Below are 22,857 nucleotides of genomic sequence, written 5' to 3'. Positions count from 1 at the left end.
ACAATTGTTTGCATTTGATGACCAGTATGATTAAAAAAAAATAGCTTAATATTTCTTTGAGAATTGGTGATGTTTCACTTTCAAAGAGGCTGTGTGGATACAAGGGTTTGAAATAAAGAAATAAATTTAACTGGAATCTAGCTAATCTGGTCACAAATCAATGAACGTATGAAGTAACTGTGAATTAGCATTCATCAACTGCTGAAACACTTAACACTTAAAGTGTGAAATAATAACATAAAGCCACAGCAACCTTATCATTTCTTAATGGGGAGCAACAGGAATTCATGATACAGCCTGCATTAATTCATGCATTAAAACATCACCAGTCATGCATTAGTCAAGCGTTACTAAATTATATGATTTGTTTGTTTCATAAGGAACCATCCTACAGTGGAAAAGCCATTGTAATACTATGCAAGGTGTGTGTGTGTTTTCACCTCTGGAGCTCCTGCTACGTTGAGCTGCAGCATGCCTTTCCTGTCCTTCTCTTCCAAAGCAGAGTACTGGATGGACTGAACCTGGTTAAAGTTAGCTAAGTGTGTAGGCTGCAGAGACAAAGACGGATACACAAAAACATTAAAAATCACATGAAACGTACTGTACACGTTGTTGCCCTTTATTCAGCTCAGTGGAAATGAGAACTTTCGATCATTAGTCATGTCACTAGTCACCAGTTAGGCATGTATTTCTATTGCTCTATCTTTTAACAATGTGCACTAGTAGGACAAAGTCATCAAGAGTGAATTTTAATGTGTTTGTAAAGGCCAAACAGGACAAACTCTGATTCATTGTCATGCAATGATCAAATTATTAAATTAATTGCTGATATCTTGACAGGCAGTCTGTCCTTGTTAAATTGAAATTTGATGACTTCATTTGAGCAGTGGAGCTACAGATGTGCAGCTGTTTCCTGCATGTTGAGTTGTTACTGCAGCAAACAGCTGTGTACATCTCCTAATCACACCTGGTGATCATATCACATATGGCTTTTTCTAGCTCATATGATCAGCTGAAAATTAAGAGTGTGTTTACCAGAGAAGCACACCAGTAGAGGGCAGTATGGTGTATTGACACTATGGCTTTCCAATTAAAAGCATGCAGTTTGCAGTGGAGTTGAGAGCCTTTTTAAGCTCAAAAATACTGATATTGATATTTTTTTTAAATGACCAATGACTGAAAAGTTAGACCTTGAGAGTTGCATATGTGCATTACTCACCATTGAGCCCTTATCTGTGAGGTAGCTGATTCCTTCCTCTGGTCCGATAGCTAACTCTACTGATATTACCCAACTAGACTAGAGAGGGAGAGAGAAAGACAGTGTAGCATTAAATCAGACGTCACATTTCATCATATCATCTGCTTTATTAACTAAACATAGTACTGGCAGAAATGTAATATTGATAGCATAAAACAATTGTAATGTTCTCGTCTGTTTTTTCTACTTTTTACACTCAATGCGATCTAGGACAGAGGAAGGTTTGCATTATTTACGGAGACGACAGTGATAATGCACTGCTGTAGAGAACAGTATAATAAGAACACTGTACTGACACAGGTATGTGGACACATGCAAAATTTGCACTTGCTAACCTCACCTTCTAAGATAAAGATGACAGGTCACTCTATATGTTTTCTATCCTGAGCACGCTAAATAGGCTCAACCTCCCAGCCTCCTGACTTAGTATGATTTTTAAGGTATGAAAGGACTTTTTGTCTGAACTGAGTGTTGGCCTACCCCCAAAGCACATTTGAAGCACTCTTTGTCGAAGCGGTAGATGGGAGAGACTATCTCAAAGAACTTGTGGATGCTCTGCTCATCATTGAGGTTAGCAAACTGCTTAAAGGTCTGCTGGATCTGCTTACGAAGAGTCTTCGCCTATGAGGGAGGACAGAAAAAATTTCCAAGGGTTAAGTCATTCTGGGAGAGAGTTGGTCCACAGCCAAGAAACGCACATGAGACTCATGAGAAGGCACACTGCGAGTGACAACAGGAGGTTTAACTTAATTCCAGACAATCAGATTATCAGACATTCAGCCAGACATCCATCCAGTCATCAAGTTGGTCTCCCTGCCAGTCAGCCGCTCCCTCAGTCAAACAGCCATTAGCTCATGCAGACAACTAAACGGTACTAGGATTCCCAAGATAATTTCTGCCATTGTCACCTCTGTTATCAGGTGATGGAGCTTTTTAGGGCTTACCTTGAGGGAGTCCAGCAGGCTTTTGGGGAAGAACCTTCTCAGACCAACATCTTTCCTAAGAAGAAGAACATCACAACATTTATCTTTAAGTAGCTGAAATGTATTTGTTAAAAATACATTAGAGGCAATATGGTTTACATAGTGGATTAAATTAAATCAATCTTACTCTAGTAGCTCATAATTGGATTTCTTATCCAGGGCGTTTCCTGGCATCTCTCTGAAGAACCTCCTGTATAATTCACGGAGCGGAGAGAAGGAGATCAGTTTGTAGACACAGTATTAAATGATCACACATATTTAACTGGAACACTCCACTGACACCCATTATTGAAATGGGATCTGTATCCTCCAGAGCAAAACCTGTATGTCAGTAATTTAAGGTGGCAGCAAACCAGCCTCAGACTCCCTTCGAAAAATCTGAGTTTTGTAACTTGTAACTAAACTATTTACGACAAATTCTTAGATATTTTTCCAATAAAATAAATTAAATACATTTGGCAAATTATACATTAAGTTATTCCTCTCTTAGATTAAAAAATCAGTTTGTCTCTTTCTGTGGCAGTAAAGGAGTGTAGACTACTCTGTGACTAGACAAATTTTATGGCTTGTTTATAGCAAAAGTTATTTCTTACTGTATACCACTTATTTTCCACCTGTATTGCTTTTATTTTTCTTGCAGTTCTGCTGAATAACACATCTTTTGGAGCTTTTAATAACACAGAAAAGACATATGTCTCTTTCAGCACATTGTACATTGTACCAACTACACCTACGTAAGAACCAAACACAATGCGAGCCGGCTACCCTCAGATGTGATCAGGCAGATCTGATCACATTTTGATCACGATGCATTTACACCTTACATTAAAATGTGTCTGGATACAGATAGCATTTTTAATACCAGGTGTGAATGGGGTCGGTAGTATCGTCAACAACCTGTAATAGCCTGCGAACAGAATTAGCATTGTTGTGGCAAGAGAACTAATGTGTGTGTGTGTGTGCTTCTCACCTTATTTCCAAACAGCCCAGTTTCAAAGCAACATCTTGATCCACCTGATCAGCTATATGTTGCATGTAGTCACTCTTGACCTGTAGAAACACAACATGACAACACAAACTTTTCTAACAACATTGCTGTAAAGTAGCTTAAAATGTAAGCATGTAAATTGTAGATTATATAGTAGTCCCATGTAAGAACAGTTGGCTGTCCTTGTAATTATCTGTTTCGAGGCATGTTTGCCTCATTAAATGTAAAAAAGCAAAAGGGAGGAAGCGAAAGCAGATGATGTATGTGAGAACAGGTTTATTTATATGATCTTGTTGTATTGCCTCACCTGGTGATAGAGGTAGTTGAGAGAGGGTTTGTCTTCAGAAAAATGGCTGAGGTAACCTTTAGGAAGGTACCGCATCCGCAGCTCATACCTGAGGATGACGGAGACAGTTTAAATAATATCAAATAATTTATTATTATCAAATAATCTTTCAGTGCACACATCAACACAGAGAATGAAAGAGCCTGTACCATCCAAATTACTGCCTGAGGCAAAGAGATAGAAGAGCTGATGCATTCATAGACTTTGATGCATCTTAAAAAGGTATACCAGAGAATGAAAGGCAATCTCAATATTAAAAATAGATCTGTTTTTCACATAAAGAATATGATTTTGGTCTAAACAACAAGGAGCCACATATATGCGTATAGTTAATGTGTTATTCACAAGTTATATATGTCTTTCTCAAAAATGTAAAATACTACAATGCGACAGAAAATTCACATCATCATATTGAGTGTAAAAAAAAGTGTGCTTGCCGAATTTTTGACACTTATAGTTTTATGTGTGCATCTAAAAGTCAAAGACTTGAATTACAAACACTGCAAAGTGAGTTGATATCACATAATCCTGTTGCTGTAACACCAAAGTTAATGGATGCACAATTATGGTAGAGCTCAGATCTTTTTTAGAGATACTGATAATGTATCTACAGATCTAAGTTGTATGTAATTAGTTGTTGTGCCTTATGGAGCTCAAAACTTGAGTTTATTGTGCTTTATTGTACTTGTTTATTGCACTTCTTTCTTTAATTCTCTTGTTGTACCCTCATAGGGAGGTTAAAGTACATGTTGATGCTAAATAGGTAGATTCCATGTTTTTTTCAAAGTCACCTCAGCAGGGTGGCTTGAAACCAAGACTCAAAGCTGGAAGATGCCCTTTCTACTCACTTTACTACAGTCTGCACAGTACAAGCATGATTTCAAATTTGCTGACAGGGAACTCACTGAGAGTGATAACCTTGTAACACCATAAAGCATAATGAGATTCTTGCTGTTACACTTGCCAATTAACTGTGTCACAGAAGTACCCAGATGGGCCATGCTTGTTTATAGTCACATATTGCTTTATGACTGACATATTGCAGTGACTACAGTGGAGTAGAAATGGGTCAGAAGAGTAGTGAGTTCCAAGCTGCTTTGATGCTACAGGAATGTAGTTAGTTAACAAAAGAAATCAAGATGAAATCATGAAGACAGAATGAATAAAACATCCTCGTTCAATAATGAATGAACCAAAAAGAGAGTGTGAGAAGAGAGAAAATGATGCGTGTTTGAGAGAAAAGAGAGGGCTGGATAAGAAAGAAAACACAGATGCGAGAGATGACAGAAAGAAGGATGGATAGAAACATCAAAGAGAAAAAGAGCGAACACGAGCGCACGAGAGAAAGCACGCAAGGGAGCGAGAGAGGAGTGAGATAGAGTCAGTCCATCCCCTGGGCTACTTCTGCTGTTCTAACAATAGCTTGGCAGCAGCAGAAGCTCCTGTGGGCTTGCAGCTCCGCCGCCCTCCGAGGCAGAGCTGCAACAACTGGCAGAGCTGCTCCAGCTGCATGTAAGCAGTGTGAACAATGCGTTCACTTTGAATTCATTTCAATTTTAATGACTTTGGGTGTAACACATCAACTGCAGGACAATTCACTGAATTGTAAGGAGAGCTGTTAACATTATCAGCTGCAGATGGCTAATTGTCAGTACAGTTTCAATGTAGGCTGACAATGGACAGAGTTGCTTGCAAATAATACAAATTGATAAGAAGATAAATGCTTTCATCTGACAGAGTAGATCATCCCTCATAGCACAACAGGCTACTGCATCAAATAAATGTCTTGAGGCTAAGGCTCTATAAATTACAGATTATTCATGGGCACCAAATAATATTAGCGAGGACGACTCATTGCATACAAGTCATGTACTTGTGTAATGAAGTCATGTAGATAAACGGCAAACTATAAAACCTTTTATTCATTCTGACTGTTAAGTCCTCTGTATTCAAGGAGATATGGATGAATGAGGAAACACTTTTAAATCTAAAGAAAATTAAGAGAAGGAATGTGGTAAAAGGGAGCAACTCAATATGAAATACTTGGTTGTAATATTTTTCACTGCTTGTATAAAGTAGCTGACATAAATATGTTTCAGATCTTAGTCTGTGGTTTATTGAACGTATAATATAGTTTAATTGAGACCATAAGTTATTTAGCTGTACCTTGTAAGTTAGGCTTAATAAAATGCTCTTGGTTGGCAGGTTTGTAGCTTAAACAAGTGTTGCTTCTGTATAGTCACTTATGTTGTTGACCTGCTGTTTGATTTAAGCACAACATTAAGGAACCAATAAGTATCAAACCACAGCTACCTAAACTACAGATGGAGGCATCGTTAGTCACAAGTGAGTACCGATGGTCTGCTCACTGATCTGAGCGCAGTGTCGATAAATACATAAACATTACTCTCTAGTACCTCATGTAGAAAAAGTGAAATGGGGGGACATGGGGATTGGGAGCAGACAGTAAAAGACTAAGTTGTAATTCTACCTCCACTCCTCCTGGGGGTGCTGTTTCTCATATCTCTCCCTGACATGCGACACGCCCAAATCAGGGTGTAACCAATGGAGAGAATCAGAGTGCAGATGGGTCAGACGGAGGCCAAGAGAGGACACACAGCGTAATTTGTGAATCTCCGCTATCTTCTGGATAACACCCTGTTGAAACAAGTGAAGGGATGAGTTTGAGAATCACAGAAATGATGATGCTGTAGCACTAAAAATGTGAGAAATGTAAGAAATGTTCGTACGTCTTACCCTGACATCTGTAGCATCCCCGTGTCTGATATTACTAGCCCAGGTGCATGGCTCACTGTTTGTCTCAAAATAATGGAAGATCTTCAGAACCCGGTCCATGGAGCCTGGGGGCCGTTCGAGGCCTCCAGCAGAGCCGCTGGTACCAACACCAGTACCACCGGACATCCCGGAGCGGGATTTAACCCCACAAACACCCGCTCCGGAATGGTTGTGGTTGGGTTCCAGGTAGGAAGAGGATGCCATGCCTGACTCAGATGCTCCTGCTGGGGCTAACTGGGCGTCATATTCTGAAATATAAATAAAGAGGACGGAGGTAAAAATGTGACTTTATAGTTGAGCATTAATCTGTAATAAATGTGTCTTGTATAAAGAATATTAAAGGTGTATATTAGAGGCGATTATGGTGAGTAAAGAAAACGGTTTCATCAACCCTTTTAAACATACTGCTGAAAGCATAGCTGAGACAGTCAACACCCACTCACACAACCTCTGAGTCATCACCCGTCTGCCATTCATACTGCACTTTATACATTTGTCATGGCACATTACAGGCTACATTAATAATCATGAAGACATAAACAAGCACTCATGTAGAATAAATCCAACTGAGATAATAAAACACTGATAAGACAGCAACACTGAGACAACATATAATTGTAGAAAGAGAGCAGGGGAATAAACATGTTTATTCTACATGTGTTTACTGAGCTTGTGACTGATTGATGAGGAGGGGTTATGTGTTTCAATAAGGCTGACAACCAGTCAATTATTCAGTCAGCCAGTAAAGAGTCAATAGAAACCAGCAAAACACTGACACAAGGTCTTTTTAGAAGGTCCTAATGGACTCACAGCTCAACATAAATCAAATGAATTTAAATAAATAAATTCCCAACCGGTGGGAAACACTGTGATCAAACTGGACAACCAACTGCTAAATCAACCAAGCAATCAGTCTTGTCAAGGGCTCAGCTTAATAGCAAACCACAAGCAAAAAACAAACTACAGGGTTTGTACAGTTTGTAAAAATCAAGCACTTTCAAGGTACCTTAACCAAAAATATACATTAAAGGTGCATTCACACACTTGTTTGAATTCTTTTATCTTTTAATATTTAAAATGAAACAATCTTGTCATCTTGTTTGTTATCTCCTGGTGTCTCACACCAGATGCACAGTGTAACGGAAAAATGCCCCCTTGACATTTTGTCGCCAAAACAGAATGAAATAATTTCATCTCAAATTTTAAAGATTTTTGGTTTACATGAGTGATTGTGTAGATGAAACACCAGATTATACTAATTAAAGGAGTATATTTTGAATTCAAGCATATTCCTAACCTTGAAAACATTACGGTTACAATCAAGCATTTTCCAAACTTTCAAGACTTTGTACAAACTCTGAAACTATTGCTTAGTTCACATTTTACTCTATTACTACAGTATGAGGCTACAGCAGGAGTGATATCTATATTGTTGTGCTTAACAAAGCAGATTTTTATAATCTACCAAGCAAACACAAACACAGATTCTTCCTTTAATGTCTCTAAGTCTTCCTTTCACTTTTACCTTCTTTAAGGTTGTTTCTTTCCCTGCACATATACAGCAGGTTCATCTTCACACCACATTCTTATGGGAGACTCTTCTGCTTCCTGTGTCATGCTGTCATTTCCTGGTAATCCCTAAAGGCTCTGTTGAGTCATCAGCTTGAAAGTGACCGAGTTCCAGCTGAATTCTAGCTATCATGTGTTGACAAAGGAGACACAAGTAAACCAAACCCAACTGACTGACTAATTTCATGGCTCATTTCCGGTACTGGAGAATTAAATACTTTTCCAACAGAGCTGTCTGAAATTGTGATCTGCACCATCATCATCTACCAAGTAGTTCAGGGCCTAAAGATCTGATTATTCAGCATTTTTCTGTGTTGCGTTCAGGTCACGGTCATTTGTTTTATACTGATGAAAACGCAAGAAAGAAACAGAAATATGGAGACTCATTCAGGGAAAGTTGTCTCAGCACTTTTAACAGCTTGACCTACAGTTGCCTTTCCAAGACTTCTTCACACGCCCATGTGCGCGAGTGAATCATCTGCACAATGACTGCAACAGAGGTGCAAGGGAGGACATTATGTATCTGATGACTTGACTCAGCACTCTCTTTCAAGAACTTGCTGTATCAATAGTGTGTGTGTGTGTGTGTGTGTGTGTGTGTGTGTGTGTGTGTGTGTGTGTGTGTGTGTGTGTGTGCGTGCGTGCGTGCGTGTGTGTGTGTAAAACTCTCTGGGCAGGTGCACAAGTCCCATACACATTTATTTTTTTTTAGAGTCTTTACTGTAGAGAATGCATGACTTGAAAGCTTCATATCTACCTATTACACTTTTCTTGGATGAATAAACGTCTTGTTACTATCAGTAATTTAAATCATCTGTTATTGCGATTTTCCTTCATTTTCAATTGAGATACATGTATTAGGGATGCAAGAAATGTGAAATTCTGGGCAGATACTGATAACAACAATTTGGCTGATATCTGGCGCCAGTGTTCTTCTGTTGTTGTTATTTATACCCCTTTTGTACCCAGGAAACAAAATATTCATCACTTAATAAAAAAACTGAACTGTTATAAGATCAGACACCCCTTTACACTATTTTTATACATTACATTTACTTTATGGGAGCACAAATCCAATCATACCAATTTCCTTCTTTCACATGAAATTATGTTTTTTTTTAGAAAAGTAACTGCTTTAAAAAGCCTTTTTTGCCTGCTACATAACTACCTACGGTATGGGAAGAATTTTTTAGTACTTGCATAGCCTTACAAACTGATGGCTGGGATGTCACAAGCCAGTAGCTCATGAAAAACTGATGCAACACAACAGATAAACATCAGCCACCGCTGTAATCCGTGCATCCCTAACATGCATGCTTTGTAGATCTATTGTTAGATTGTTTTGTAAATCAGATATTTTTGTCTAGAACTGCTGTTTGGTTTCAAGTACCTACGAAGATCCTCACTGGATTCAAACATTGACTTGTTTTTATCTTTTGTGTGTAAAGTGCCTGAAATAATCTTTTTTGCTCAACTGTAAAGGACTAGAAAACAGAAAATATTTCCCAGCCGAGAAAAGTTTATATGTGTCCAAGGATCTAATTTTTCATTGGAAAGTAAGTTTTCAATGCCTTTTTTAATGTACAAACTCCCTGAATCATACGAGAAGTAAAAACCCTGCCTAGGTTATATTACGCTGTGTTAGGTTCTGCAGTTTACGAAACAGCAAAAATTAGATTAACTGGTAATTAGCTAAAATAACAAGGTGTATTCTGAAAACAGTGGAGATTAAGAGAAAAATGGTACCCTTTTTATGGTTCAACAGATGAAGAAGTGTGTATTGTTACTGCTTTTAAAATGTAATACTATTAATAATGAGCTCTTCCTATATGTGTAATGAGTAGAGGTAAGTGTATAATGGTCACAGCCATGGCCACATACTCAACAGCCCCTAAAGCTTTAATGCAACAGATCAGTAAAGATTAGATTACAAATGTCCCTCATACAGTATTACTATCATCATCCAATTAAAATGATACCACTGTGGCTATGATACTATTAGATTATTAGGGGGCTTGTTACAATCCCAAAAGAGTATAATGCTGCTGTAATTCCACTGTATCATCTCATTATAACAATCCCAGATGCCCTTCTAGTAACTACAGTCTATTTAATGAAAACTATCAGCATGATAAAGACATTAAAGCTACACCTTGTGATATTATATTGTACAAAATAAAAATATGTGAGGTTTTTTCAGTGATGGCTGCAGAACCTTAAAGCTGAAACAGAAGGTAGATATTGGATCTGTGTATTTGCTGGGAATAATTAAACTTCCAAACCAAACTTGTGAACCATCTTAATTGAGATCAGCGCTGCATTTGAAAGGAAAGAAGGTTTGAAAAATGAAACACTACATACTCTACACTCTATTGTTGTTCAGATACATCATGTCCTTGCTCTGCTCTCATGTCATTTCAGTTTACTGAATGAGGGCAGATGCAAAGGTAGGTGGACATCAGACTAATCACATCAGAATATTTAGCGTTTTTTGTTAGTAGAAAAATTGACCACACACTGTATACAAATGTGTTGCCTCAGTCAGAGCATATATTTTTGTAATGCAGTACACCAGTGTCTGTTGTACTATCGGGAGTAAAAGATACATTTATTTATAAAGAAACAAAAACGATGTTTTGTGGAAACCCCTGTCCAGAATGTACACGGGTTGTGGTACAGTGCCACAGCATACCTTCAGTTGTAATAACAGTTCCTCTCTTACTTTATATCCAGCCTTCATGCCTTGTCTCAGAGGGGCGCAATAAAAAATGTATTGGGGACATTATTTTGACTGCAACTCGTTTTTAAATAGAAGCAGTTGCACCAGAGGAGCTACAGAGTCACAAACCACAGCCATCTGCTGCTGCTCACTCACTCAGTCACTCACTAATCAGATTAGATATTAAGTACTAAAATGTGCCACTGCATACACTGACACAAATTCACACACCCGTAACCTTAACCTAAATACTACATACAGCTCTACGAAATCCTATTAGAGAAGTAGACATACCTATTTTTCCCTTGGTGCATACATACAGCTACTTTATGCTGTAAATACGGTTACAACACACAAGTGGGAAAGGGTTGTTTTTCAGAAGCATTTATCAAAATAGGTTAGTGTTAACGTATAGTCCCTAAATACTGAAGCTACCAACCAGTATGTGACTGCAGGTCAGGCTGAAGAAAATATAATTCATTCCTAACTTAATTAGGTTATTTTGCTTATTTCTAACAAAGAAAGAGGTAGGGCTGTAACTGATGATTATTTTCATTGTCAGTCAGACAATTATTTTCTTGATCAATGGATTAGTGGTCTGGTCTATACAATGGTATATATATGATATTCCTTTCCTTTTATTTATCCAGCTTGGGAAGATTGACTCCTTGGGCTTCCATGTTTGCCACTAAACAGCATTCTTGTGCTTTATCCCATCTTAACAAACAATTAATATACATAAGCCACGAAAGCCTTTATATGACACAAGGCTTTCCTTTAGTTTCCTTAGTTACAAAACAGCTTACGAAATCAAATTTGGGCCACAACCAAAAGTGCATCTCATAGTACATGAATTAATGTTTTAAAACAGGTGCACTACACACAGCACAGGACTCAACATAACCCCACATGCATTCCCTCACACTCACACTGATAAAAGGCGAGGAATCAAATCAACTAGGCCATGCAGGCAGCCAGGAGAGGAGCAGGCGGGTGCCAGGCCCACCACCCCCTCTCACAGTGGGGCTCCAGTGACTGACACTCAGCCTGTTAAACCACAGTAGGCTAGAGTTGAGCTCCGTCCCGCAGCAGCAGGACGGTTTATCTCCTCGTTTAACTGGTAACTGGGTTACTGTGGTTAGCACAATCCTGAGGGAGCCTCGGCCTCCGTGTCTTTTTTACCATCCCTTTCCCTTTCCATTTTCCTCAGTTGTTCATCCCTCACTTTTATCCCTGTCTTTATGTCTTTCTCTCAAAAGCCTTCATCTTCTCCTTTGCTTTTCGGCCAACTCTCTTGTATCCTTCTTTCTCCATCCTTTCCCCCTTTATCTGTAACCCCCCCCCCTCTCTTAAGCTCCCCCTGTCGCTCATCTCACATGCTCACAGGCCTTTTAGTTCCTGCCTTTCGCATCTCCATTTGATCCAACTGTCCTGTTGAACCACCGCTCTTCCTCCCTCCTCTCATCTTTCTCTCATCCTCAAACAATTTCCTCTGCCCTCCCCCTCCCCCACACTACTACACCCTCTCTTCCATCTTCTGCCAAGGATGCGCATTATCTATACCAGGGGACAGAGAAGATAAAGTTCCAAGTCTAACCGTTGGTTGTATATCTATATACTGTACATACATATGTGACTGTTCAATACGGGTCTAAATGTCATTTCCATATAAATAAAATGTTTTTGTGTGACTGTATGTTTTATGGTGTGCCGACAAAAAAAAACAACTGAGCACTGAGAGCGTCTTCGTGTTCTGCGTTGTTCCAGCGACAGAGAGCTACTATTGTAACTCATAACCACCATGTCCCCACACGCTCGTATTCGCCAACCTAATTACAGCTCAGTACAAGTGTAACCCAAATGAACTGATAACAAATCACAACCATGGCTCTGTTTTTAATTTTTTCAGACAAAAGCTTGAACCAAAGCAAAAGATTCACATTCATACCGCCCCATCAAATCACTTCAAGTGCTGTGAAATGACGCTTCATTCTTGTGACGGACAGCTTGTCATGCAGCACTTCAGTGACTTGGCTGCTTTTTTCATCAGTCACGAAGAGCTCACAGAGAAGACAGAATTTAGATGTCTCGTAACACATAATGTTACAATCAAAACTTCAGAAGCCTAGAGTGATATGACATACACAAATCTGTCTAACACCTTCATGAGACATTGCTCTGGTAAATGAAATCCAACCATCCTGACATACTGACATACTGAATGTCAATGTCAAATAAGACAATCCTTTCAAGCTGAGGGAGAGATGGTAAATAAAGCACAGGAATTCATGACAATGAACTGATTTATATAATTCATTATAAATACCCAGGCAGAGAAAGGTGTATTTGTATTTGATATATAATATATATATATATAATAATATTGATATAAAACTATGTAGCTGTGAATCATAAGGCTTTGGTTATATTCAGCACTGATACTAAAAAAGGAACATAACCAACTACATGTTGTGCTTACTAGGACAAAGGTTTGCGTTCAGTTTGTATATGCTGTGTTTCTATTGATTCACTTATTATTAGTACATACTTGGTAGGGGGTGCTGTGCGTAGATGCAGGCCCCCTTGCTCCAGCAGAGTGGGATGCAGCCGCTGTTCTCCATTTGTTTTGTAGCTGAGTCTGTTCGAGGTCTGGCCACAATATCCAGACAAAACTGCTGGGCCCCAAAAACAGCATAGAGTCTAAGACTGGGACCAACTCCTAACCTGGACTTTCACTACTGTGAAAACTTCCTAGTCTATAAATTCAAATATGCCAAAAAAGGGCAGATAAAGATATTGAAAAACGTATCCAAAAGAGTTAAAAATTGAGACCTTCTCTGCTGATAACTGGGCTGTCATTGCTTACATGGGTGATCATATCCATTGTGCAACTTTTAGCTGCCCCACAGATAGCAGCAGGAAACACAATAGAAAAAAAATCAATCAAAGCTAGTGTCCCAGGGTTGTAAGTAACTCCAGTAAAGCAAAGAGCCCAGTAAGAGGAAACAGAGGATGTCAAATATCCTTTGTACTGTAAAATCTGATGACACGGCAAGTATCCTCACAGGAGGTCAAGAATATACCAGTCTGTGGCTGTCTATGCTCTAGCAGCCACTGCACTCAAAATCTATCATCAGGGTCCTGTGGATAGATGTTCCAAATGTTTTCACCTTTAAATAGAAAGGTCCGGTTTCTCACATCCACAGTGGACCCGCATGCAGAATCTGTCATCGTCAAAGTTAATCGGAAAGTCAGACCTTCTTCTGCAACAATTGAAACATGATAACAACTGTAATTACAGTGTATCGTACAGAAATCCAAGATCACAAGACTGCGAGTCACTCTCCTAAAGCATCATATTACTTCAGGACTTGAGGGAGTAGCTTGCGATCCTGGTCTTAGTAATCAATCCGCCCAAAACAGGCCATGACCTTTAACCCAGCAAAATACATTGACCATTGTGCAGTATGAAATGATCCCTGTAAGGAAATTCAGTTTTTGCTCCTGGTGGGTGGAGAAGATTCACTAAGTAGCTCAAGGACACTTCAGCAGGGTGTAAGCTTCCCAAAACAGACTTTCAAGCCCGACTTCTTTGGTTGGAGGATGATTTCTTCACCCATGAGGCCATCCTGCAGTCCGATAAATCCTCACAAAATATCCCATCAGGTCTCCGGTGCGGAGCTGCTGATCCAATGAATCAATCTTTGATGTGAAATTCAAAGAAGGGCGGCTTCCCTGCAGCCATAAATCTTTAGTCACAGGGTTACGGCACTGCGTGTCAAACATCCAGGTTACAAAACAACACCGACACCCCTTGCTGAAAAGTAAGCCTCCAGATAATTACATCAAAGTGTCATTTTTCAAGAAAGGTGGTAGTTTTGTTCTGTAAATCCAACAATGTTGTCAAAAAGAAGATGCAAGAAAAAAATGAGAAACTGGCATCAGTGAAGAAAGCGAGGAAAATGTAGGGCAAAGCGGGACGTAGAGAAATGGAGCACAGTGAGGGAGAGGTGACCGACGCAGGAGGGAAAAGGCAGAGCAAGACAGGGAAATAAGGATAAAGACAGAAGAAGAAGGACAAGACAGGAAGAGTTGAATAAGACCCAAATGATCAAAGGAAAATATTATTTAGAAAGAGAAATATAAAGAAATAAAGAGAGTGTGATGAGGAGAGAAAGCAGAGAAACCCCAGAGAGAAGCTGAGCCTCACATCCTCCAAAGCTGTCCCACAATACTCGGAGCCTGCAGGAGTTAACCAGGTCAAAGCAGGTGTCTGATGTCAGAGCGATACATAAAGCGACAGAGACCTAAAGGGAAAGGTGGAGCAAAAAGTCACTAACTAACAAAAAAAAACTGCAATCCGAAGCCAGGCAGGACAGGATGAAAGTCGGACTGTGAAGAGAAAATGATGTTGCAGGAGTGGGTTGGAGGTAAATCGTTGCAGTAAATCTGTTTCGAAGTCAGTCAGCTGTGTGTCGTTCAGTCTGGCTTCTGAAGGCTTTCCTCTGGAGCAGCGGAAGAGCAACTAGATCACAACACCATTCCCAACACACACACATGCTGCCGCAAAACGCACACACACTGTACATCCAGCACAACCCCTGAGCAGTCGAAATTAGTGCACCAAAGAGACTGTGGAGTGAGAGTGTATGTGTGGAAGCCAGAGAGCGGGTGAACGTATACGAGAGTGCATGAGGCTAAGAAGTGTGGCAACTGCGTGCATGTGTGTGGGGAAAGTGTGTGTAAGTGTCAGCAAAGCAAAGGAAGTGTGTGTGCAAAATTCTGACAGTGGGAGTGTGTGCAAGTGTTTCTCTTCTGCTGTGTTTTTGTATAGGCTGCTGTGACCACGCTGCGAAAAAGCTGCTCCGCTCACTAACAGGCATAACCAGAGGGGAGAGGGAGGAAGGGTGTGTGTGTGTGTGTGTGTGTGTGTATGCGCGCATGTTTGAGTGTGTGTAGGGCAGAGAAGGAGAGAGGCAAGAGGAAGGAAGAAAGAGGGATAGAAATATTGTAATTGAGACTTGATGCAGTGGAAAGTAGGCGAGCTGATTGGACAGTACTCATAAATATGGTAATAAGACCACAATCTTAATCAACACTCCAACTTTAAAAAAAGGAGGCACTCATAAACACGCAAACCCAACACACACACACACACACACACACACACACACACACACATTTTTACCAGGATTAGAGCTTAGCTACAGAAAACATACATTCCACTCTTTGACCCATTACAACACTTGTTTCCTTCTCTGTTTCTTTTAGTTATCCGCCACCCTCGTTTGTCTGCCTGTCTGCCCTCAGCTGGTCTCTACTGCCCTCTGTCCTCACTCCTCCTCCCCAAACATATTTCACCTGCTCCTGCAGCATGCCAGCTCCTCATTGGCAATAAAGCACTCTGACATTCAATACCTCGGACGTGCCAAAGGACAAGATGGTCGTGAACACTTTCTAGCTAAGCCTCCAGTGGCAAAACACTGACAACACTCATATTGTGATTATTTTGTGACACAAACTGATGTAGAGAATAGTAGATGTACAATTATTTTAAAACAAGAGCAACAAGTCCTCCAAATTAAAGACAAAATATGTTGCTTTCAACAGCCCTTAGAAGTGTTTTCTGATCTAATGCCTTCATCAACAGGACTACATCATTTGTCAAAGCATTACAAATCACTGCTGATAAACACATTAATTTTATGTAACATAATGTATGTAATGTTACGTTTTTTATTTTCACGTAACATTACATACATTATGTTACATGAAAATGTTAAGGTTGTCATGGTTACAGTATATGTCTATTTGGGGCACTTGCTGAAACAACCAATGCTGTTGTTTACCAGTCACAACAAGAAACATGTTTTTAAAAGCTACGATGCTGCACAATACAAACACAATGGACTGTTTAAACAATAAACAATGATCAATTTAAATCAGGGCTCAGCACGAATACAGCATGGACACCAATGACCAGGCATCACTCTTTAGTAAATCCTCATGTAAAAATTGCTTTTAAGTTATTTAGCCTTAGTGTTCATTGATTTTGCTACATTTTAAACCACATGTGGTGCAGAAATGCCTCAGGCACATTGCGAGCCATGACTCCAGGTCTGTCTTCTTTTGTGTTTTGTATCGTAACACCATTTCAATTAGTTAAATTCATCCTAACAGTGTCAGAGTGGCTATGTTCAACATACTCTCCATTAAAAACTCTAATTATCAGTCTTGAGAATAAGAGCATTGCCAAGGCTGTTATTGGGCACTGAAGTTCAGTTTACTCAGCCTGTATACTGTGTGCCATGCTGCTATTACTTTCCACCAAAAAAGGTCAGAAACGTCACCTCATTGAGTCAGCTAACCCCTACCAAAACTTTGGCAACACGTCTCCCACTAGAGACTGGAACCAAAGTTTAGGTCAAGAAATGTATAATTATTATTACTGATGACAAGTTCTTAGCTTCACATATATGATATCCACATTAGAAACAACCATGGAGGAAAACCTGGAGTTACTGGCCTTAAAATGTCTTATCTAAATCTGTGACATATGACACAGAAACAGAAACACCAGCCCATTTTAAGTGTGTGTCAAGGTGAAGACCAAAGAACACAATGCCTTGTGAAAAATAAAATAAAAGGGTGAATCTCTCTTAATTATCATGAAAAATCAAACTTAACAGATACTCAATAAGGGTGCAAGGGAAACCTTTATAATGCCCGTTCAATATAAGATTTCAGACACACTGCACACACAATCATACTGGTATGAATTGTTGACTAGTTGTCATCAAGTGGTGGATGTTAAGTATTTCTACCATTAGTTTAACGTTCCTTCAAAAGTACTTCCCTGTATTTAAAAAAAATTGTACTCACCAGCGTAGTGTGATATTCTGGAAATATCTGCAACAGAAAAGGTGAGGGGGAAAAGAAAAAATAAGATTTTAATTAATTATTCACAATCAGAGTATCTTCTTGAAATGGATTCAGTCATGAGCAGTTAATTGTCCATGCAACTCATACACTCATTTCAAGTATCAAAAACTCAATAGATGAGGATTTGTCTTTCATGCATACACAGATTAACTATCCATTTTTATGTATGGTAATAAGCTACTGCTTCTCATATAATATCTCATATAATGTATGTATGTATTCTGTATTCTTATAATGTAAGTCCAATTTCATGAACTTCTCCTTAGCCCTCTTCAACACAAAAGAAAAGGTGAGAAAAAGAAGCCCAAGGAAGGAAAAGAAATAAGAATAAATAAAGAGGTGTAGTATTAAATAAAGGTAGAGAGGAAAACAGGTGCTGTAAAAAAGTATATTATAATATGTTAAGTAGAGTTCTTAGATGCACTGTAGTTCTCTCTTTAAGAGATTGTGTCCCGAGGCAGAAAAGTCAATAATCAGAAATTTGAAACCCGTTTCTGAACATGGATGTGTGTTCCTTACGGCTGAACCAATCGGATAGTGAAACGTAACATAAAGGTAAGATAATGCGTCACATCTTAGCCTTCTGAATAGGGATCGAATCACATCGTGAGGTGCCTAATAATAAGGTAGCAGAGGCAAACAGAGGAGGGAATCAAGTCAGAGGATTATTGAGAAATGTAGCCATTGACAGGAAGCACACTGCTATGAAATTCCTTACATTAAGAAATTATCAGAAAGACCATGAATTACATCGTGTCCTTTCAGCTCTACAACTCACCAACACATCAAAGTGGACTTTGATTGTCTGAACTGTCCAATGCAACTGATTACAATGCTTAGTTTATTTGACTGACAGGAGTCAATATCTAATCACACTAAGCACGTCCACTGGTTTCACATGTCAGCACAGACTAACCGGTGACTGTGCAGCAGCTCTCATGAATCGGGAGGATTTAATATGAGCTACATTCCAGACAGTCGAAGCGAGGCGAGAATCATGACTTGGCAGAATACATCTGCTCTGTCATGCTGTAATAACTTCACCCACTGTCCTCAGAAAACTCTCACATTTGTCTCATAACCTCATCGCTCCTCTATCTCATCTTTTCACTCACTCTTTATAACACGCACATGTAGAAATGTCACCAAAATGAACAATACGATAAAACACTCTGAAGCTACGCTGGCATCTGTTACTAAGCAACAGACACAAAGCGGGACTGTGGTGCCAGTAAGGACGCCGAGGCTTTGTCTTACTTTATATGTAAAGTGTGTCCCAATTTCACACAACCTACTACTACTGCACATTACGTGCTATATACCAATGCTCTTCTTACACATAATATGTAAGAAATGAGATAGTATAGAGCAAAATAGAGACATCACCAAAATTGCCACTTGAAAAGCTACGATTCCATTATACATACCAATTCTGAGCAGTGTTTTTGCAGTTTTATGTAGCCTGAGGTGAGATTCATTTGATAAGCTTCAAGAGGTTTTCTAAATCTAACCTGCATAATTTGCTCCCTTTCTTTTGTTGTTGTCTTCCTGCTGCTGTTTTACTGCAAAATAAATAAATAAGCTAAAATGGCACTCTGTAGAGCGCATACCGCCACCAAGGCCCACAGTCCTCATTTGTGCTCACTCATAGATATCAGCCACCTAAATACGCCTGATTTTTTTTATCAAGATCAATGCATTATTAAAAATTAAAGAAAATGTCGAAAAAAGGCCCTATCTTGCAATGTTAAAGAAAGTGAGAAAAAATTCCAGGATCTGTCCCCGATCTTTCCCCGAAACTTAAGACCCATCCTCCATCCAAGTTTCCTGGAAATCTGTTCAGTAGTTTTTGTGTAATCCTGTTGACAAACCAACCAACGAAGAGGATTGAAACAAACACACATGGGTGAAAACATAACTCCTTTGGCAGAGATAATAAATAAGTGCATTTATCATCAATACTGATACTAGTTTACAAATTGTACTCACTTTTCCAATGCAGACACACATATGATATCTAGTTATACCATGTTGTTGTTACTTTGACTCATTTTACTTGGTTGGATTCACTGCTGCTCAGTGTGTGTTCTGCCACTTCACATAATTTCTTCTAATCACATAATCCCATTTGTTCCTGGCAGATTTGTGTCCAAAACGTTGGCTACAAGTAGGATGCTATTAACAAAAGCAACACAACACCAACCCTGGCATTAGTCCTCTCTCTCTCTCACTCAGTGCCTTAAATGTTACATTCATCACGAGTGAATTTTACACACAGATACACTACGCAATTTCTAGCCAGGACTGGCAGTGCATTCAGTAGAGAAGGCTTAAGCATGTATTGAAATGTGTCTTGATGTTAAAAATATACCTATAAATAGAAAGCTGAGGTACGATTGCCACTGAAATGTACCCACACATTCATTCAACACAGCTGCGTTTAGATTATACATTTAAAATATGCAGTATATTCAAGAGATGTACATGCACGCACATCACCGATATACATATTTTGTTAAAGAGACTTGCCTTTTCTGCTTTAACAACACTCTAGGGAGAGATATTCTCTCAATGTCACCTGAGATGACCTAGCCTTAAACCCAACTTTAATCTTTCACATCCACACATAATGACCCAGAACTGGAGCCTGTTATTAAAACAGTACTAAAGCATCTGTCACGAGGACTGCTTATAACATGTTTCACTTGCATAAACACTCTTCAGAGCTTCTCCCTCCTACTCTATCACATTTCCCCCCTCGCGCTCTCAGCCTTTTTATTCCTCGCTCCCACTCAGAGTAGAAAACTATTGCCTCTGGCTGCAAACCACAGAGGCTACGCTATAGTTGACACCACGCTAAGGGCATTGCACAACTCCATTCTCATCAAGAAAACAACAACAGCCTTTTGCAGCTCCTCTGCACCGACGAGCCTGTCAGAAGAGAGAACAACAGAGCAGAGTGGAGCAGGACTGAGAGCGACATCAGAGAGTAGAATTAAGTCACCACAGTAGCAGCTACAGCTTTAATCAGGTAGCTGTCAGCTATAAAAACATTATTGTAGTATTGGGACTGCTGCAGAGACAGGGAAGTAAGACAGAGAAAGGTCTTATTTACACCAGTGCCCTTTTCCACATCTGTATTTGGCAGAAGAAGCGTTTACATGTGCTGCTGACGTCACTAAAACAGTTCCATATGAATATTAATCACCTGCGTTAATAACCTACTTAGTCGAGCTATAGTACATTAGCCAGGGGAGGAGATCCTGTAGGTTAATTTGCTTGTAAACACACACAATTAGGTGAAGTTGCACAGTCAGTTTGTTAGACAGTGTGCTGATGATGCTTGAACTACTCTTTTCAGTGCACCCATATCAATCCAAAGAGTCTGGCAGTGAACAGTATGCAATTAATAAATTAAGGAGCACTCCATCACAATTTGTAGCAATTTCCACATATTAATCACTTTTTTATTGGCCATATGTGAGCAGACTGTATGTGATGTGAAAAATTAGACCCCTTCCCATCTTTCTCAGTTGCTTAACAGGCTGTGGACAGTTTGCTTAAACTCTTTAATGCTGCTGGACTGTTGATGTCTTTGGGAAGGACTCTGGTCGGATCTTCCACGACAGTCCAAAGGATGTGACTCTATGCACATTTTCGAGTGCCTCGTCTCAGTGCCTCGCTCCGCTCCAATAACAGAGAGCAACAGTAGCTAATGTTTGTTTCCAGCTCAACACAGAAGCTCCACAGAGCCTCTTTAAACTAAACAAAATGATTTCAGAACTACAATTTAGATTGACTACAAATTACAAATCTATTGTATGACCCAAGCTTTGTCAGAGAGATTCATCACTTCATCTCTATCTGAAGATTTCTACATTGCTCTTTAAATACAAAAGAGCAATGTAGTTTAAAGTTTCAACAGGAATTCATAAGATACTAAACTTAGCAAATCCAGGTATTTTACCAACTTGAGTATTTTTTTCTATTTGAAGTCCTCAAGTTGTTCAGTTGTTCTCCTGAATCCACATTCTTGACATATTTGCAACCTGTATCAGAAATGTATTTGTAATTTGTATATTCTGTGATTTTGTTGCCATGTTATGTACACGCAACATCCATTGCCTGTCTTTCTGTTCTTTTCTGTCCAACAGAGGGTGTTGTGCACTGTACATACTGTAAAACCCCCTGATGGATTGTGATATCTGATTTTAGGCTATATAAATAAAACTGCCTTGACTTGCAATAATGTTTAAGGGAGGTTTATCTGTTTAACAAGTGGATCAAATCAATGATGTGACAGAACAACACAATTATTCATTTTTGACTGGATTAGAACAGTCAGTGTTCTTGGCTTAATATAAAGTCAACAGTTTTACAAGGGGGACTGCAGCAAGCACACTCAGATCCCTTTGTGCCCTCTCTGCTCAAACTCTAGCTGTTTTTACCCGAGTTCACAGATTTATAGTTTGACGATCTTTACACAAACGAGCTGTTTTTACAAGCTGTTTTACGGCTCTACCTCAGTGTGCAGTACCACTGCACCAAAGTAAACGCCCTGACATTCACAAATACATTGATCCACTGCATCTCCAGGTTGCCGTGGAAGCTTCACATCCCTAAATTCTTTCAGGAACTGAGAATAAAAGGTTTTGCTGTCAGACAACCAAATGGTTTTTGGGATTTTGCTGTATGGTTGCTTTGCTGTTTTTAAATGAACTATTAGAAAATGTGTGTGCTGTAAGATGCAAAAAAGAAACTCTGGTATAAAAAGAGAAATATTCAAACAAGCGTGATGTAACATTTTAAAGCCAGAGCTGTCCAGCCATTGATTAATGTATCTGTGTTTCTTTGAAAACACTTGAGGTGTAACATACTTAAACAACCTAATAAATGGAAACATTAGTCAAATTTTAAAATGAATCCAGTCCTTCTCATGTTTATCCATATTGCAAATATATATATGACAGCTACTTCACTCCTCTGGCTGCTGCTCTAGTCACAACTATGGATGCATTTCTGCAGAAAATACAAAGTAATGTAAAATACAAGATAAAGATTGCATATCATTGTAAATACAAAATGGGATTGAGCTTCTAGTTTGAAGCGTGGTACGACTGCTAAATCAGATTTCTCCCATAACGATTTCTGCAATGCTCAGTTTGACTTTCTATTACGATGCAGGCCAATATGATGAATATCTACCAAGACAACCTGACATGACTTTTCCATTCCATATTTTCCATTTACTGTGCT

At 39.2% G+C, this 22,857-nt stretch overlaps 1 protein-coding gene across 2 annotated transcripts in view; it reads right to left on the bottom strand.

Annotated features, from left to right (window-relative positions):
- The window catches only part of LOC141011737 (focal adhesion kinase 1-like), a 66,472-nt gene that overhangs the window by 39,088 nt on the left and 4,527 nt on the right, over positions 1-22,857 (bottom strand). For both annotated transcript variants that reach the window (XM_073484999.1, XM_073485000.1), the window contains exons 2-11: positions 17,542-17,568; positions 6,333-6,619; positions 6,067-6,233; positions 3,537-3,624; positions 3,212-3,291; positions 2,369-2,431; positions 2,203-2,257; positions 1,739-1,879; positions 1,220-1,297; positions 441-548 (exon numbers count right to left, since the gene is read on the bottom strand). In XM_073484999.1, the coding sequence (XP_073341100.1) occupies positions 441-548; positions 1,220-1,297; positions 1,739-1,879; positions 2,203-2,257; positions 2,369-2,431; positions 3,212-3,291; positions 3,537-3,624; positions 6,067-6,233; positions 6,333-6,575 (1,023 nt within the window). In that variant the 5' untranslated portion in view covers positions 6,576-6,619; positions 17,542-17,568. The remainder of the gene's footprint in view (positions 1-440; positions 549-1,219; positions 1,298-1,738; positions 1,880-2,202; positions 2,258-2,368; positions 2,432-3,211; positions 3,292-3,536; positions 3,625-6,066; positions 6,234-6,332; positions 6,620-17,541; positions 17,569-22,857) is intronic.

Source organism: Pagrus major, chromosome 17 (assembly GCF_040436345.1).
Source record: "Pagrus major chromosome 17, Pma_NU_1.0".
NCBI lineage: Eukaryota > Metazoa > Chordata > Actinopteri > Spariformes > Sparidae > Pagrus > Pagrus major.
Note: the sequence above shows the minus strand (reverse complement) of the source record. Positions and strands in the feature narration are given on the sequence as shown.